The following is an 18204-nucleotide window of genomic DNA, read 5'->3' as shown; positions in this document are numbered from 1 at the left end:
CACTACTGCCTGACCTGAGATTAGCTCTGCTAATGCATTCCTGGATGCCGACAACGTCAAGTTCTTTCCTAATATCCTCATTTTAAATATGATATTGCCATTGATGCCATCTGTTCACGAATCTAATCTTTCTCAGGACTCTCATATCTGCAGTCTCTAGTCTTTGGTCAAGTGTTTTACTTCTGACCCAGCTCTCAGATCCAAAAGTTAAAACTGGTTTGAACACTGTCTTGTATACAGCTAATTTAGTGTTCCGACTAATTTCTCTCTTATTCCATATGAATGTATTCAATTGACTTCCTACCATACCAGATTTGTTGATTCTGTTGTCTATTTCCATATTAAATTACCATCTTCAGTAAAAATCATGCCTAAGTAGCTGAAAGGTTTTACTTGTTCCACAGGTTCCCCGTTCACAACACAACTGACATTTTCAACAATTCTACCTATTTTCATTGTCTTTGTTTTTTTAATGCTGACCTTCATACCATATCTATTACAACAGTTATTCAATTTAGTCAGGGATTCTTGCAAACCTGTAGTGGATTTATTTAGAAGTATAACATCGTCCGCATAAAGCAAAGAGGTAACATTAATATCTCCAATCATGATATCATGTTTAATACCACTTTCCTTCATAATGTGATCCATATAGATAATGAATAACAAAGGGGATAATGTACATCCTTGTCTCACACCAGAGTTAACATTAAACCATCGTCCTGTACTTCCTTCAATTCTAACTGCTGACTTACAACTCAAATACAGACTAAGTATTGCTTGATATAATGCCCCATTGACACCATATAACTGTAGCGTATTGAATAGCTTCTCTCTTGTCACCTTGTCATATGCCTTTTCCAGATCAACAAAACTTAAATACAGATCTTTGTTATATTCCCATGCTTTCTCAACTATTTGTCGTAAAGTGAAGATCTGATCCCGACAGCCTCTATTTGGCCTGAATCCAGCTTGTTCATCACCAAGCTTTTCTTCCACAATTCTTCTCAACCGTTTCTCAAGTATGCTTGCATAGATCTTGCCAGGAACACTCAGTAGGAAAATACCTCTGTAATTCTCACATTCAGTTTTATTTCCCTTTTTATATATGGGTACTATGAGAGCTCTACTCCAATCATCGGGAATTCGTCCCTCTGTCCAGACTTTCTGAACTATGCAGTGCAGCCACTGTAAGACTTTTATACCACCATATTTCAGCTTTTCTGGTCGAATATCATCTACTCCTGCTGACTTTCCACATTTCAAGCCTTTGATGGCTTTTTCTACTTCAAGTATGGATATGTATTCTTGACTGTATGCCTGTTGAGTGTTTTTTTACCACTGTGCTATCACTGCTTGTTTCATTTAGCAATTTTTCGAAGTTATTACTCCATACTTCAAGGATATCTTTTTCTCCTGTTTTCATGTAACCTTTATCATCTCTAACTCCTTTTACAGCACTCTTTCCTCCATTTCTAAGCTTCTTCAACAACCTCCAGAATACCTTCTTGATATTTATTTTCTATGTTCTTGCCAAAGTCCTCCCATGACTTTTGTTTAGCTAGTTTTACACAGTGTTTAGCTTTCTTACATTTGTCTCTGTATTCTCTAAGAGCACAACCTAACTAATTTACCAGGAACTTTTGATATGCTTTCTTCTTTTCCTTCACTGCCTCCTTCCTGTATCCATCATGGAGTTCTGATTTTTCTATCCTTGCAGACAACCTCACCACATGCCTCTCTGGCTGACTCAATCAGGGTTTTCTTCAAGGCTTGCCACTGAATCTCCAAGGTTTGGTTCCTATTTTCAAACTCTTTCATTTTTCCTTCAATAATCCTTGTGTATGTCTACAGTTCACATCTGAGAGCTGCTCAACTTTTATTCACTTTAAAACTTTCTTACATGTTATTCTTTTCAATATGAAATTCAATTTTATCCTGCTCAAGACTAAATAGCAATCACTTTCAATATCAAATTCTCTGTACACTCTGGTATCCTGAACCAGGGAGAAAACATCATTTCAACAATAACATAGTCAATGAGACTTTTCTTATTCCTTCCCTCTTCTCTCAATGTGAATTTGTGCACAATTTGATGTTGAAACATGGTGTTAGTAATAACCATGTCCATGGCCTTAGCAGAAAATCAACAGGTATTTGCTATTATTATTGGCTTTGCTCTTTTCTCTAAATTTTCCCAAAATATTTCTGTATATCTGACAATCATTTCCCACTCTGCTATTTAGATCCCCAACAAGGACCAACTTTTTCTTTTTCATTGTGTCAGTTGCTTTTTCTAAAGCATCAAAAAATTCCTCCACTTCTACTTTAGTAGAAGTACCTCTGTGGGACCATAGGCAGAAATAAGTCTCATTGTCCAATTCCCCATTCTGATATTTGCCCACATCGCTATACTTGAGACTGCCTGCCATTCAAGAAGATTAGCCTCGTATTTTGTGTTGAATACTATGGCTACTCCTTCTTTTCCTTGATTGTCATTTCCTGAATATAACATTTTGTATTTATTGTTCAGAAAGATCTCACCAGTTTTTGTCTCTTTTGTTTCAGTCACCGCTATTATGTCAATCTGGTACTTATCTAATTCCTCAGCTAGCTCCATTTCTTTGCTATTCAGGCTTCTTATGTTGATAGTACCGATCTTTAACTCTGGTGATGATGAGTTGGGGGGGGGTGCTTTCAGATTTGTTTCAGTAGCTGACTTTTTGCCCTGGTTCCCTGGCGAAAACAACAGGGGCCTTGTTTAACCGGGTGACGCCCCAGCTGGCATGAAATTTTGTCATGTTGTACCATCATTTTCTATATTGGTTTAAGCCAATAAGAATACAATTTGGTCGGCTAAATCCCAAATTGCCAGCCCATCCACGTTCGTTCAGTATCCAGGTAGATATCCAACTGGGTGCACCACGAGAAGGTGAGGATTGGACATTAGGTCAGAAGCCCTGGTCGGTTCTCTGCATTCCTTTAAATGCTATGTGGAGGTCTCCTCTCAGTATATATATATTCATCTACAGTCAAAAAAAGTTGAACATATCCAACCACCAAGTCAATGTAACTAATGATCATATATATATATATATATATATATATAAATGATTGTTTATAAGAACTTTTAAATTTAATTGTAATTTAAAAGAATTTTAATTTAAATATTAATTTAAATTACAATTCTTTCTTACAACATTATAAGTTTACCATTTTCTGCACGCTATTAGTGTTAATAATGTGGCAACAAGTGCTTTTATCTGTAGGATGATACTTTAGCTATGGCCATAACACAATTACATTACATAACACAAGTACATCACTACAACTTATGCCAGTTTTCTTGGAGGGAAGGTAGGAGTTACCTGCAGGAAATTCGCCACTGTTTCAGATCAGCCAACTTTAACACTGTTTGTAAAGTTCTATAAATGTCTAGTGTCCTATACAAAGATCCAGCTCTAGGGTTTTGAACCAAAGCGCACATATCCTTCCAAATGCACTACACAGGCAATGAAGGGTGGGTAGACTACTCAGTTTGTTCAGCATCTTAATCTAAAAAGTACAATTCTTGTTCTTAGCATGGAACAAAACATTGTAAAAAAAAAAACTATTATCAGAAAATAAGTCTAATGCTGAAAGATATGCATGCATGAAATGGCAAGAATGAACAACTTACAAGTGAATGAAAGAAAACAATGATGTAAGTATTGTAGCAAAATAGCTTGCTAATGATAATGAATTATTTATCCTGATTATGTAAATTGTGTTATGTACCTATTTATAATTGCATATAACACTTTCTGAAATTTCAAACCAAACACAAAAATTAAAGTACATTAGAAATGTAAGCACAGTTCAGAGCCTCGACTCACACATTCAACAATGAATCCCAGAGGCATAAGATTATTACTCTATATGTGATTGATTAGTTTGCAGATTTGTTTTTCTAGAGTGTTTATTACTTCCTTTGGTGAATAAAAGAAAGGCAGCACAGATTCTCCCTGAGGCACTGCTTAAATGAAATCTTTGAACAGAGATAATTTTGGAGAGAATTATTTTCAGTACTGTACTTTAGGAAAAAAAAAAAAAAAAATGAAGGGTACTATAACATTATTTTAGTTATTAATGAAATGCAGCATAAAGTACTGCAGGATCTCCTGAAAAGAAGTCATCATAAGCTCTTGACAATCTTATGATTAGATACTGAAAAAAATATATGTATATATTCAAATTGCAACATTAAAACCTTTCATAACTTTGGAATAAACTCACCTTCTGCTATTACATCTTCTACTGTAACAGAAAATTTTCCAACTGTATATGATTTACCAATAAATGGTTCTTTTGAGGGTTGTTCATTTTTATTTTCAAATCTTGAAAATAACTTCTTCATTGTTCCAAAGCATTAAAATTTCATAAGTAGGAATGTTTTTAAAACTCACAGAATGCCTAAAGTGTGTAAGAACAAAATCAAGAAAAGTTAGAAAAAATGTACAATAAAATTTTTTAAATACCTATCAGTGCAAATGACAATTTCATTATGAATTTAAAACAATAGTTATTTCTTCTGCAGATGACAAACTTATTTAGTATGAAATCACAAATACACTGCTTAGCAACCTGTTAGGTGGATAATGACTATATCAAAAACAAGTACTGTGTTAGAAAATTAGTTTTGCTTCCAGCTAAATGATGGCCTAGAAGAAGAGAAGAGATGCCATCTCCACTTGGATAGTAGATATCCACTATCCACAGTGGACTCAAATCCCACTGGGCACAGATATTGCCTCTTTAGGTGGTGGATGAATTTCATTGACAATATAAGATCACTACCCCATTTATGGAAGGTCTAAAGTGAAAAGTTATAAGAAAAAAAATGAAAAAATTCCATGTTCCATCTCCTGAGTAGGGTTTCTATACGATTATCCAAGCTAATTATATAGTTATTACAATATTGTTATTACTGAATAGCTCTTTTTAAAGCATTGATCTGATTTTTTATTTATTTATTTTTTTTTTTTTGATATTTTTGGAAGGTTTTAATTGGATTAAGATGTTGGCTACATCCAAACAAATGCTATTGGCTATATTCCACATTCAATGTAGGCAGGTCGTATATTCCACATTCAACGGAAGCCATTCTTTTCACACTTTTGGAACTTGACTAGGTGTAACGACAAAGTTATGTCCTCAACTTAAGTTGTTCATGCTGACAGCTTTATCCATTAGGGCTACCCATGACAAATTTGCAATGATGCAATCCTGTAATTGCGGTTGTTCCACAGCACTAATATGTTGGAGGATTTTGCATTTTTTTTTCTAATACATGCTTTTCACTTTATTGAATTCTTTATTTGTCACTACATCATAGATGCTGATAAGGAGAGCCCACAGTTCCAGATTTAAAATAGCACACAGTACATCATGTAGAGCACTGATAGCTGCATTTATTTTTGATAGCTTCACACAAGTAGTGCTAGTCTGTTTATATAATAATGCTGAACTAGATCATTTGTAAATATGCTGGATATTGGGCAAATAAAACTTATTTTAATTTTGACACAGTTTGGTATCGTATTAGTGTCTCAGCACCTCTTTAAGAAGGCTAACCTGTTTAGCTGAAGTGCCAATTTTTCAGTAAGTGGAATTAACTTTCATTTACCAAACTGTGCAATATTTTAAACCCAGAACTGTGGGTTATCATTGTCAGCATCTCTGATGCATTGGCAAATTTAAAAAAGTGAAAAGCCAGCACTAGAAAAAATTTAAAATCTTCCAACATCGTAGTGCTACAGAACAACAACAATTACAACAAGATCACGTCATTGCAAATTTATCATTAGTAGCCTTAACGAATGAAGCTGTCAGCACAGACAGCTTAAGTCAAAGACATAACTTTGTTGCTACACCCAGGTTCCAAAAGTGAAAATAATGGCTTCTGTTGAACATGGAATATACAGCCCACCTCCAGTAATTGCCAACAGATTTCATTTGGATGTAGTCAACATCTTAATCCAATCCAAACTTCACAAAAACAATATGAAAACAAAAAGCTTTAAACAATCTATACAGTTATTGTAATAACTATAGAAGATAAAGGTAATGCACAACTGTGGTTATGAATTTAACAGAATATGAAAGTAAAATGCACATACTTTTACAAGATCAGTTGACATACCAATCAGGTTGTGATCGTACTAACTCTCAAAAGAATGAAGTTTGCAAATTACTGAAGAAAGTCACTTCTTGGCCAAAAGAAACCATTAATAAGCTCAAGTCTTTTCATATAAAAACACCCAGAATATATGAAGCATCTAAAATTCACAAACATGATACACTCCTATATCCAATTGTGGATAGTATAAACAGTCCTATATACCAATTTGCTAAACATTTAGCTAAATTTATTAAATGTTAGTAAATTGCTATTTGGCCACACGGCCCAGGCACATTGGATACATTCTTAGCGTATTTAAATAGCCAACATCTAAAAATCCACTTCACAATGGAACTGGAAGCTAATAACCGTCTGCCCTTCCTGGATACACTAATCACACATCTTCCAGATGGTTCCTTATCATTCTCAGTTATTAGAAAACCCACACATAAAGGGAGATATTTACACAAACAATCACACCATCACCCTTCTCAACAGTATGGTATCTTAAATGCTAACCCACAGAGCGAGAGCAATCTGTTCCAATGACAATGCTCTTGCTGCTGAACTGTTAAGCCACATCTTCTTGGCCAATGGTTATAATCCCCATAAGATAAACAAAATACTAAATGCTCCTAAGAAACCCCTCCCACTATCCACCACGGAGAACTAAAATTAAACAGTCACCATCCCATATATTAAAAGGCAGATTGGAAAAGATATCTAGAATTCTCAATAAACATCAACTACGCACTGTATTCAGACCATGTGTATCAACTCTCATCCATTCACCTAAGGACAGCATCCCTCCTTTATCACATCCAGGAGTCTACGAAGTACCCTGCTCATGTGATCAAGTCTACTACGGTCAAACAGGAAGAACTCTGGACATCCGCATCAGTGAACATAAAAGATACATCCGACACTATTGCCATGGCAAGTCAAGGCCAAGCAGACCATGCCTTGGATACCCCTGCATGCAGGATCAACTGGAAGAAAACAAAAGTACTGCACAGAAGCTTTTACAAGTCAGAGAGATTGTTCTTAGAAGCAACAGAAGCCTTAAAACATACTCTGAATCTCAACAAATATGGCTGTATAAATTTACTTAAGATTTGGGAGACAGTCATCTTAAGACATAACTAGTACCTGTTCTCTCTCTGTTTTTTTAGGACTTTAGTCTTTGTGTTGTTGCTACAATTTTTTTTTTTTTTTTTTTTAGATAGAGGGCACCCAATTAGGACTTTAGTCTTTGTGTTGTTGTTACAATTTTGTTAAACTAGTCCCTTTGTTACACCATGTTGTTGTAGTCTCGCATACTGTGACAAACTGTGTTTTTGTGCTCTGAAGATGCTGGTTATAACACCAGCAAAATATCAGCAATAAGTCAATAAATAATTATTTACTTAAAATTCTGTGTTCTGATATATACCATCAAAATTAAACAACATGTACGACAAACACATAAGCCTTTCTAAACTCAAAATCCACTTCACAATGGAATGACTGTTTCCTAACACTAGTCACACACCTTCCTAATCTTTATCTTTTTTCTGTTTATATAAAACTTATACATGCAGGGAGATATTTGCACAAACAACTGCACCATCATCCAGCTTAACAATATAATATCTTAAAAAACTAACAGAGCCATAACTACCTGTTCAAATGACAATGCCCTGACCACAGTCATTGATATAACCTTTATATCAATGACATTGCCAGTGGATTGCAAGAGGATATTCAGCTGTTTGCAAATGATGCGAAGCTGGGAAGGATTATTAGTAATAGTGCAGATGTGGTAGCCCTGCAAGAGGATTTAAATAAGCTAGATAGATGGGCAAATGAATGGGCTGTCAGTTTAATGCAGCAAAATGTAAGGTCTTGAGGTTTGGGAAACATCAATGGGATGCTGCATACTCTATGGGAGGAGTTATACTAGAGGAAGTAGGGGAGACAAGAGATTTGGGGTTGATGATTGATAGAAACCTGAAGTTTAGGGGACATATTGCAAAGGTGGTGAAGGTAACACACAGGATTGCTGCAATTATGAGAAGGACACTGACCTGCAGAGATAAGAGGGTTATCATTCCGTTGCATAAGTCTCTGATCAGACCATACTTGGACTACTGTTCTCAGATTTGGTCCCCAGGATTTGAAGGGGATAAATTAACTGTGGAAAGGATACAAAGACGGATGAAAAGATGGTTTCAGGACTGTACAAGCATAGTTATGAGGATCGGCTGAGGGAATGTGGACTGCAGAGTTTGGTGGATAGAAGAAGGAGAGGTGATATGATTGAGACTTTTAAACTGTTGAGAGGTGGTTACAGGGTTGACACTGGGGAGTTCTTTCGCTTGGTTGAACAGCGGGAAGGAGTGATGACAAGAGGCCATCCCTGGAAGTTACAAAAGGAAACTGTGAGCAAGAGGGTAAGGAGTGGTTTCTTTGCGTGGAGGGTGGTTGAACTGTGGAATGCATTGCCTGATGGAGTGGTGGGAGCAAGAACGGTCAATGGGTTTAAAGAGTGGTATGATAGACTTTGTGTTTCTTGGGGGGGGGGGGGGGGGGACCTCCCCTCGATGAGTCTCGACAGACTTTATGTTCTTAGGAAGGACCTGACACGATGAGTCTTTTGACTCCATGGAGGCCTGAATAATAATAATATATTGTGCGTGGGAAATTGTGAAAGAATATTTGTTAGCAGCAATGGTAAGTGTTGTATACCACGAGTGAAGAAGAGGACACAATCTGGAGTAAAGTGGATAACAAACATTATTAAACAGGAATTGCATGCGAAAAAGAGGCTATGGAAGAGATATAAGGAGACAGGTGAAGAGAAGATGCATGAAGAATATAAGACACAGGCCAGAAGAGCGACTAGTGTGGTAAGGAAAGCGAAACTAGAATATGAGAAGAGACTGGCCCTAAGATCCAAAGAAAATCCTAGGGAATTTTTTAGCTATGTGGCCAGTAAGAGGAGAAATGACTGTGGAAGAATGATATTGTGGGATAAAAATTGGAACAGAGTGACTGATGCAGAGGACATAGTGGAATTGTTCAATGAACACTTTATTGCAGTATTTCATCCTAGAGGAGTCAGTTTTAATGATAGAGGGATAGGGCAGTTTCGAGGTTTTAGAGGTTCAGGAGGAGAGTGTGTTTCAGATATCGAGTACTCTGGATGTCAGTAAAGCTTTGGGACTGGATGGGATTTCACCACAAGTTTTGAGAGAATGTGCTAAGGAACTGACAGTGCCTTTAACCTGGCTTTTCAATGAAAGTCTGGCTGCGGGAAAGGTGCCCAGGGAATGGAAGGAAGGTAAGATAGTGCCATTGCATAAGGGTGGTAACAGACTGGAAGTGTCTAATTATAGGCCAGTTTGTGTGTCATCAGTAGTTAAGATCTTGGAAAAAGTAGTGAGGGACCGTATACAGCATTGGGCAGATGAGGGTAACGTTATCTGTGAGAGTCGACATGGATTTGTGAAAGGGCACTCTTGTTTTAGCAATATGCTAGCCTTTTATAATAAAGTTACAAGAACATTAGATGAGGGAAAGGCATATACTGCAATTTTCTTAGACTTAGCAAAGGCATTTGACAAGGTGCCACATGATAAGCTGCAGCACATGGGGTCTGGATGTTAGATTGGTCAACTGGATTCAGGATTGGCTGTCTGACAGGTATCAGAGAGTTGTGTATGGTGGAGCAGTTTCAAGGAAGCAGAGGGTTACAAGTGAGGTCCCACAGGGCTCAGTACTAGGACCTATATTGTTTAACCTTTATATCAATGACATTGCCAGTGAATTGCAAGGGGATATTAAGTTGTTTGCAGATGATGCAAAGCTTGGAAGGATTATTAGTAATAGTGCAGATATGGTACCCCTGCAAGAGGATTTGAATAAGCTAGATAGATGGGCAAATGAATGGGCTGTCAGTTTAATGCAGCAAAATGTAAGGTCTTGAGGTTTGGGAAACATCGATGGGATGCTGCATACTCAGAATTCTACTCTAGGGGAGGAGTTATACTAGAGGAAGTAGGGGAGACAAGAGATCTGGGGTTGATGATTGATAGAAACCTGAAGTTTAGGGGACATATTGCAAAGGTGGTGAAGGTAACACACAGGATTGCTGCAATTATGAGAAGGACACTGACCTGCAGAGATAAAAGGGTTATCATTCCGTTGTGTAAGTCTCTGATCAGACCACACTTAGACTATTGTTCTCAGATTTGGTCCCCAGGATTTGAAGGGGATAAATTAGCTGTGGATAGGGTACAAAGATGGATAACAAAGATGGTTTCAGGACTGTACAATTTTGGTTATGAGAATCGGCTGAAGGAATGTGGACTGCAGAGTTTGGTGGATAGAAGGAGAGGTGATATGATTGAGACTTTTAAACTGTTGAGAGGTGGTTACAGGGTTGACACTGGGAAGTTCTTTCGCTTGGTTGAACAGCAGGAAGGAGTGATGACAAGAGGCCATCCCTGGAAGTTACGAAAGGATATTGTGAGCAAGAGGCTGAGGAGTGGTTTCTTTGCGTGGAGGGTGGTTGAACTGTGGAATGCATTGCCTGATGGAGTGGTGAGAGCGAGAACAGTCAATGAGTTTAAGGAGTGGTATGACAGACCTTGTGTTTCTTGGGGGGGGGGGGGGGGGGACCTCCCCTCGATGAGTCTTGACAGACTTTATGTTCTTAGGAAGGACCTCCCACAATGAGTCTTTTGACTCCATGGAGGCCTGAATAATAATAATAATAATAATAATGGCTATAATCCCCAGAGAGTAGATAAAATACGAAATGCTCCTCAGAATTCCCCTTTACTACTTAATACAAGCAGTGAAGGGGAATTTTGAGGAACATAATTTCCCTTCACTACTTAATACAAGACTATAGCAAAACTGTTACCATCTCATACATTCAGGACACATCCAAAAAAGATATCTAGAGTGTTTAATAAATATCTGCTCTACACCATATTTACACCATATGTCAAATTGGCAACTCTCATCTGTTTGCCTAAGGAATAACTCTCTCCTTTATCATATCCAGGAATATGTGAAGTGTTCTGTACCTGTGATAAGCCTACTGTGGACTGACAGGAAGAATTTTTGACATCTTGAAGATAAAAAACACATTCAACACTATAGTTATGAGAAGTCTGGACTAACAATAAAAAAATCATTGTTTCATTTTTTTTTAATTAACCACACTGTTGCCGTTTTGTGTAGTATAACACTTTTTTGTACTCTGAAGATGATGGATATAATACCAGCAAAATATCAGCAATTGATACCGTTAAATAAATTGACATGTACTGCTAATACATAAGCCTTTCTACTCATTTGATTTAGAGTAGTTCATTCCTCTATTTCATTGTAGCCAACTTCTTGGTCAAGCAGACATTGCTGGTGAACTCTTCATTGTATCATGAAATATATGCATAGAAACAATCTGCAAGGAAATACATAACAGGAATCTCTCAAATTAATGGGGGAAAATATATATATACATATATATATAAACACACACACACACACACACAGTGGTATCTTGCTAATCCGAACTAATAAAAACCGTACTCATTCGGATTAGCGAATTTTTCCCCAAGAGACAACAATAACTACCATTTAAGACAAATATAATCAGATTCTAATGATACATCAATTTAATTCTGTAAATAAATGAAGTAACTGATAGAAAAAAGCTACTGTACTGTAAAGTAAAACTTAAAAAATAATACTGTAGACAAGTTTATTTTAGTAAAAAATTTAGTTTGTATGTACCTGTATTGTTGAGGATTCTGATTTAATAAAATTGCATAGTTCAGTACATAACTTAATTTACATAAAAAATATCTTGTATACAACACAAAAAAAAAAAAGTTTCACAAAATAAGACAAAAGAGTTTTTTTATTTCTTTGTAAAAAAAAAAGTCACCGATTTTCTTTTGCTTCTTGGAAGCTAAACTTTTTTCGAATGCTTCTTCTCGGAGCTGCATTAGCAATAAAATTTTGTGGAATGGCTTATGATTCTGTTTAACCTATTCTGTACACATATTAAAACTGTCAACTGCATCTTCATGCTTTACTTTCTTTTTCTTCGAGTTCTTGATCGTCATCAGCCTTCTAATTTATTCTGTGACGTCATATTTATAATTTCAGCATCTGATTTGATTTCAAATTCACTTTCGGTTCTACCTGTAATCCATTCCTTAACATCTGTTTGTGAAATTTACATTTGTGTACAGTATAAAAAAGCAAACGTGAACACACGATAAATCAAAATAGGCCTCTACAGTATGACCATACAATCGACAGTATGAAAAAAATACTGTACTGTAATAATAATAAAATAAATAATAATAGTTAAAATAATAATTATTAAATAAAAATAATAGTACACAAAATAATAATACATAATAAATAAAACTTTTTTTTCTTTCAAGTCGGATTACTGGAGGGTTCAGAGTAAAGGAGTTCGGATTAGCGAGATACCACTGTGTGTGTGTGTGTTTTAGACATGCAGTCATTCATTTATAAGTGCATATATGTCACATATATGCTTACGTCATGTGCGAATTATGATAGTCACTGCATTGACAGTCAGTCCTTGACTTATGACATATGCGACTTATGATAGTTATATTCACCAAATTCCACCTCACTCCTACAACCTGTGCACTAGGGTGTTAATTCTGTCTTCAAAGCATTTATTAAAGAAATTCTTTGCTCAAACTGTTGCTGCTACACAGACTGAAAAACCCTCCGACTATATAACATCTTGCACTGTACAAAAAATGTACACATTTTTCAAGAGGTCCACACCAGCTTACCTCACCTTACCCTCTTAAAATGAGTTTAAACCTGTACTACAAGTTACGAATGATTTTCCATGTATGGCATATCATCATCAGAACACTTTGTTGCAATTCCTAAATCTGAAGAATTTGTTGTTGCTAACAACCTCTCCTGCCTCCTCTGATGACTGGTCCAATTAACAAAGCAGCAGCTTTGAAGAATTATTCTTGCTATAGGTGTTCCCAGTGATATAGTGATTTCTGACTTACGACAGGATCATCAGAACAGAATGGCATAAGTGTAGCTAGAGCTTTATACTACAAAAAGTCAAAACGACGTATAGGGAAATAAATTAAAACATTATGTTCATTTTTGAAGTAACACTTTCATTTCAACATTCTAGAATGTTATTTTTCTTGATTTTCTGTTAGCAAAATCGATGACATTGTCAAAGTCTATCTCATAGTAATGTAGGTAATTCTTAACCATTTTTATTTAGAAATACTCCTCTCACAACTATCAACACTTACAGCAATTGTGAGGAAAATTCACTGTAGTATTACAATAATTGGAACTGAGTTCTCGAGACTGTATTTTAGAATTAATTGCAAAATTTCAAAAATGTTCAAAGTGCCGCACGGGGCGGAACCCCCCCCCAGCTACGCCTCTGGTCAAGGATTGACGATTTGTGTATATCTATATATAATATATATACAGGATGGTTCAAAATTCCAAGTACAAACTTTGAGAGGAGGTAGAGAACATCAAAATCAATCATATTCACATAGGAAAGCATGACCAGAAACGCCACCGGAAGGTACCAACTTGCTCAACATGATATAGAAATAACACAAGGCAGTAAGTAGTCTAAAAAAATTTATTAGGTGTAACTGAACAGTTAAATAGTAGTTGGATACATAATATGATAAAAGAGATGCATATCTGCCATCTCAGCATTCATAAAACGACCCATATTCTTCATATGACGTACAAAAGCTTGAATGAGGATGCCCCCAACTGCTCATCTGGAAAACTGCCGAACAGCACCACCTATCACTTTCGGGTGGCTTTTCCGATTACATGGAATTCTGAACCCCTGTATACATACAAGGGTAGTCTCAAAAGTTCTCAACCTCGACCATAGATAACAACACTATTGGAAGATTTTTCTTCTAAGTTAGTACATCTGTCATAAGCATCCATGTGAAATTGCAAGTCATTCTATCAAGTAGTTTGTTTTATACAGCTGTCTGATGAAGCAAAAGTGTTGTCTGTATCCCTTCAAATGGATAAAACTGAGTATCATACGGTTATAAAATTCTTTGTAAAAGGAGGTTTAACAGCAAAAGAAATTCATTCGAAGTTCATAAAAATTTATAGGCACTCTTCTCCTTCATTTTCGACAATTAAGAAATGGGCTCCGAGTTTAAGCATGGTCGTACCAGCCTTGAAGATGATCCCAGTGAAGGACATCCAAAAAGTTTAACAACAGAAATCATTGATCAAGTGCATGATATGGTATTGAATGACCAGCGAGTTAAAGTGCGTGAAATTGCTGAGACTATAGGCATTTCAAAAGAACACGTACGATATATTTTGTATGAAGAATTGCATATGAAAAAGCTTTGCGCAAGATGGATGCTGAGCTTGCTCACAGCAGATCAAAAATGCACTTGCATGAAAATCTCTAAACAGTGCTTAGAGTGTTTTAACAAGAATAAAACTGATTTTGTGTTGATTTATTACTATGGATGAGACTTGGATTCATTATTAGACATCAGAGTCCAAACAGCAGTAAAAACAGTGGGCAGAAGCTGGTTGTTCAGTGCCAAAGAAGACAAAGTCGGTTCCATCAGCAGGAAAGGTCATGGCATTGGTGTTCTGGGATGCTAAAGGCATTTTGTTTATTAATTATCTTGAAAAGGGTAAAACAATAACCAGGGAATATTATTCCAATGTTTTAACCAGGCTATACAAAAAAATTCGTGAGAAAAGACCCGGTTTGCAGAAGAAAAAAAAATCATCTTTCATCAGGACAATGCACCTGCCCACAAAGGTATTTTGACAATGGGAAAATTAAGAGATCTGCACTATGAATTGTGAACATCTGCCCTATTCCACAGATTTGGCTCCCTCTGACTTTTAACTCTTCCCAAAACTAAAACTCTTCCTCACTGGTCAGCATTTTTATTCGAATCAAGATTATAGCTTTAGAGGGGTATTTTGCAAATCTTACTGAGAACCACTACAGAGATGGGATAATGGTGCTGGAACATCACTGGAATAAATGTATTAGTCTTAAGGGAGATTATGTTGAAAAATAAAAATAATTTTGAAATTATAAATTTGTTTTTTCATTGTTAGGCCGAGAACTTTTCAGACCACCCTCGTATATCTTTTTTTGCTTTCTTTTCTTTATTATCTGGAAGAAAAGTAGACAGCACAGGATGCAAACCATCCACAAGAGATATGAAGACAGAATCATAACTATAAAAATAAAAGCTATGTTTATAACATAATCTAAATAAATAAACCTACAAGAAATTCAGAGGAAGAAAGTGATAAATTCTGTAAGGATGCTAGAATATAGTAACCAAATTTGCTACCATGATATACAAAAATCAAGAATGGGAAATACTGTTGATTTGGCTCTGTGAAGAGAATGAACAAGATAGTTATGTAACTCATAGAGAACTCGTAACTGGCTATGAGTTCAGTAAAAGAAACAGAATATACAAAAAAAAAAAAAAATGGCACACATACACACTTAAATCTATAGACTGATCTACAGACTAAAAATATAATTCTAATAAGTACCACATACAGAAAAGACATTAAAAAATAGTGAGAGACTAGATGCAAAATCTGATTCTGAAACAAATTCTGTAATTTTCAAATTAATATATATGTTAAAAATACCAAGCAATTTTAAACCTAGTTTTACTCCATTTCCCAAGTAAGCAAACCGACAAACAAGTCAAGTTTGCGCCTGCAAGCGATGCAAGTCTAGCTGATCCTACAGGTAGTGCAAGACCAAGGCAACTCGTGGTAAAGGTGGCATAAGCTCTGATAACTAATCTTAATAATCTTAATAGAGCTTATGCCACCTTTACCACGAGTTTGTGCCTGCATCACTTGCAGGCACAAACTTGACTTGTTTGTCTGTATGCTTACTTGGGAAATGGAGTAAAACCAGGTTTAAAATTGCTTGGTATTTTTAACATTTATTATACCCAAGGTAAAAATACTTTCTACATTGATATCTCCTCCTGAGATTTTTATTCAATAAGGTTAAAACACCTTATGGTAACTTGTTCTGGTAAAATACTTATAAGCTCTGTATTACTAAAATCTTGGTATTTCTAGCCTGGCTCCCACTGAAGAGACCTCAATAAAAGTCAAAACCGATCTGGGTAGTGGCCCCCTTTTTGCAGTCATCGTTGTTTCTACCGTATAGTGCAAAAAGGATGGTTTCTTTCACAAATCAGGAGAAGGCTGATATGCATTTCATTTATGGAGCTGTGGACAGGAATGCACGGGAAGCCCAAAGACTGTACCGAGAGCGCTTTCCGACCAGACAAGTGCCTGATTGTAAAACCTTTCAGCGATTACACCAGTATTTGTGCGAAATGGGCTCCTTTGTCAGTGGCAAGCAGGATACAGGGCGTGCAAGGAGTGGAGGATGCCCCATGTTACAGAGGAAATTCTATGTAGGTTGTAGATTGTCCCAAATGTAGCATGCAAGCAATTTCCCATGCCGTACATGTGCTCCAATCGACGGTGTGGCGAGTTCCAAGAGACGAACGATTACACCACCAAAACCAAGCACAGAGGGTGCATGCCTTGACACCTGCAGATTACTGGCCTCGTGTGGATTTTGCACAGTGGTTCCTGCAGCAGACTGCAGTGCAGCCAAACTTTGATGCATGTCTTATTCACTGACGAATGCACCTTTACACGCAAGGGCATTTTTTAATACCCACAATTATCATGTGTGGGCAACAGAAATCCACATGCCACACGTCCACATTCGTAAAGGCGTTTCTCCATAAATGTTTGGGCTGGAATCCTACATGACCATCTGATTGGCCCATACCTTCTGCCAGCATGACTGAATGGGAGAATGTACCTCGTATTTTTACAAAAGTTCAGTAATACTTGCCAGAATTACTGAACCCTGTTTCAGCAAACATTCAAACACTTATGTGTTTCCAACACAATGGAGCGCTACCCCATTTCAGTGTGGATGTGCGGAACGCCTTGGATGCAACATTTCCAGGATGGTGGATTGGTTGGGGTGGTCCCATTGTTTCGCCGCCACAATCGGCGATCTCATGTCTGGACTTTTTTCTATAGGGCCATATGAAAAGCCTGATCTACGATAGCCCCATCGATTCTAATGAAGAACTTATTGCCAGGATTTCTATTGCTGCTGCTGCCGCTGTACGAGAAATGGTTGGTGTTTTTTGTCAATGTACACCAATCACTACGTCGAAAGTGTGAAGCCTGCATTAATGTTGACGGTTGCTCTTTTGAGCAGTTTCTGTAATTTGTTCAATAAAATTCTTTAATTTATGTTCTGAAATTTCTGCAATTGTTTCAAATCTCCTCTGTCATTCTTGTGTTTCTTCATAGGTGTTCTATTCACCCCTTAAAGTTCAGCCCAAGAGATCTGAATCACCCTGTGTGATTGTGTGTGTGTGTGTGTGTGTGTGTGTGTGTGTGTGTGTGTGTGTGTGTGTGTGTGTGTGTGTGTGTGTGTGTGTGTGTGTGTAATTAATTTTTTAACTTGAGGATACTGTATATTAGGGTTACCAAGTAATTTTATAAGCTTGGTTATTTAACTCCTAATCCCAAGTAAGCAAACAGGTAAGTTCACCTGAAACATAGTTTAAGTCTAAAGATGGTACAACACCAGGGCAACTCATTGTAAAGGTGGGTAAAGCTCTGATCACTATTCTTAGTATTTCCCATAATGTAAAGCACATCTCACTAGAAGATGTATACTGCAATACATTATGGATGGGGTCACTACCCAGACCGGTTTCAACCTTTTTTGAGGTTTCCTCAGTGAGTAGCTAGACCCTAAATACCAAGGTTTTAGTAATACAGAGCCTTATCAACTTTACCTATGCAAGTTGCTACAAAGTGTTTTTATTTTTAATAAGAATCTCTGGAGAAGATATAGATGTAATTAATTTTTTAACTTGGGGATACTGTATATTAGAGTTACCAAGTAATTT

General features: G+C 36.7%; 1 protein-coding gene across 5 annotated transcripts in view; it reads right to left on the bottom strand.

The window, feature by feature from the left end:
- Positions 1-18204, bottom strand: part of LOC150104406 (uncharacterized) — a 459199-nt gene that overhangs the window by 421361 nt on the left and 19634 nt on the right. For 4 of the 5 annotated variants that reach the window (XM_090396357.1, XM_090396356.1, XM_090396354.1 and 1 more), the window contains exon 2: positions 4276-4452. The exons of the other annotated variant lie outside the window; for it this stretch is intronic. In XM_090396357.1, the coding sequence (XP_090252483.1) occupies positions 4276-4396 (121 nt within the window). In that variant the 5' untranslated portion in view covers positions 4397-4452. The remainder of the gene's footprint in view (positions 1-4275; positions 4453-18204) is intronic. 5 annotated transcript variants of the gene reach the window in all.

This window comes from Typopeltis vanoorti, chromosome 8 (assembly GCF_054136105.1).
Source record: "Typopeltis vanoorti isolate ZY-2024b chromosome 8, IOZ_Tvanoo_1.0, whole genome shotgun sequence".
Classification (NCBI taxonomy): Eukaryota; Metazoa; Arthropoda; class Arachnida; order Uropygi; family Thelyphonidae; genus Typopeltis; species Typopeltis vanoorti.
The sequence above is the reverse complement of the archived record's forward strand: the minus strand, read 5'-3'. Positions and strand labels throughout refer to the sequence as shown.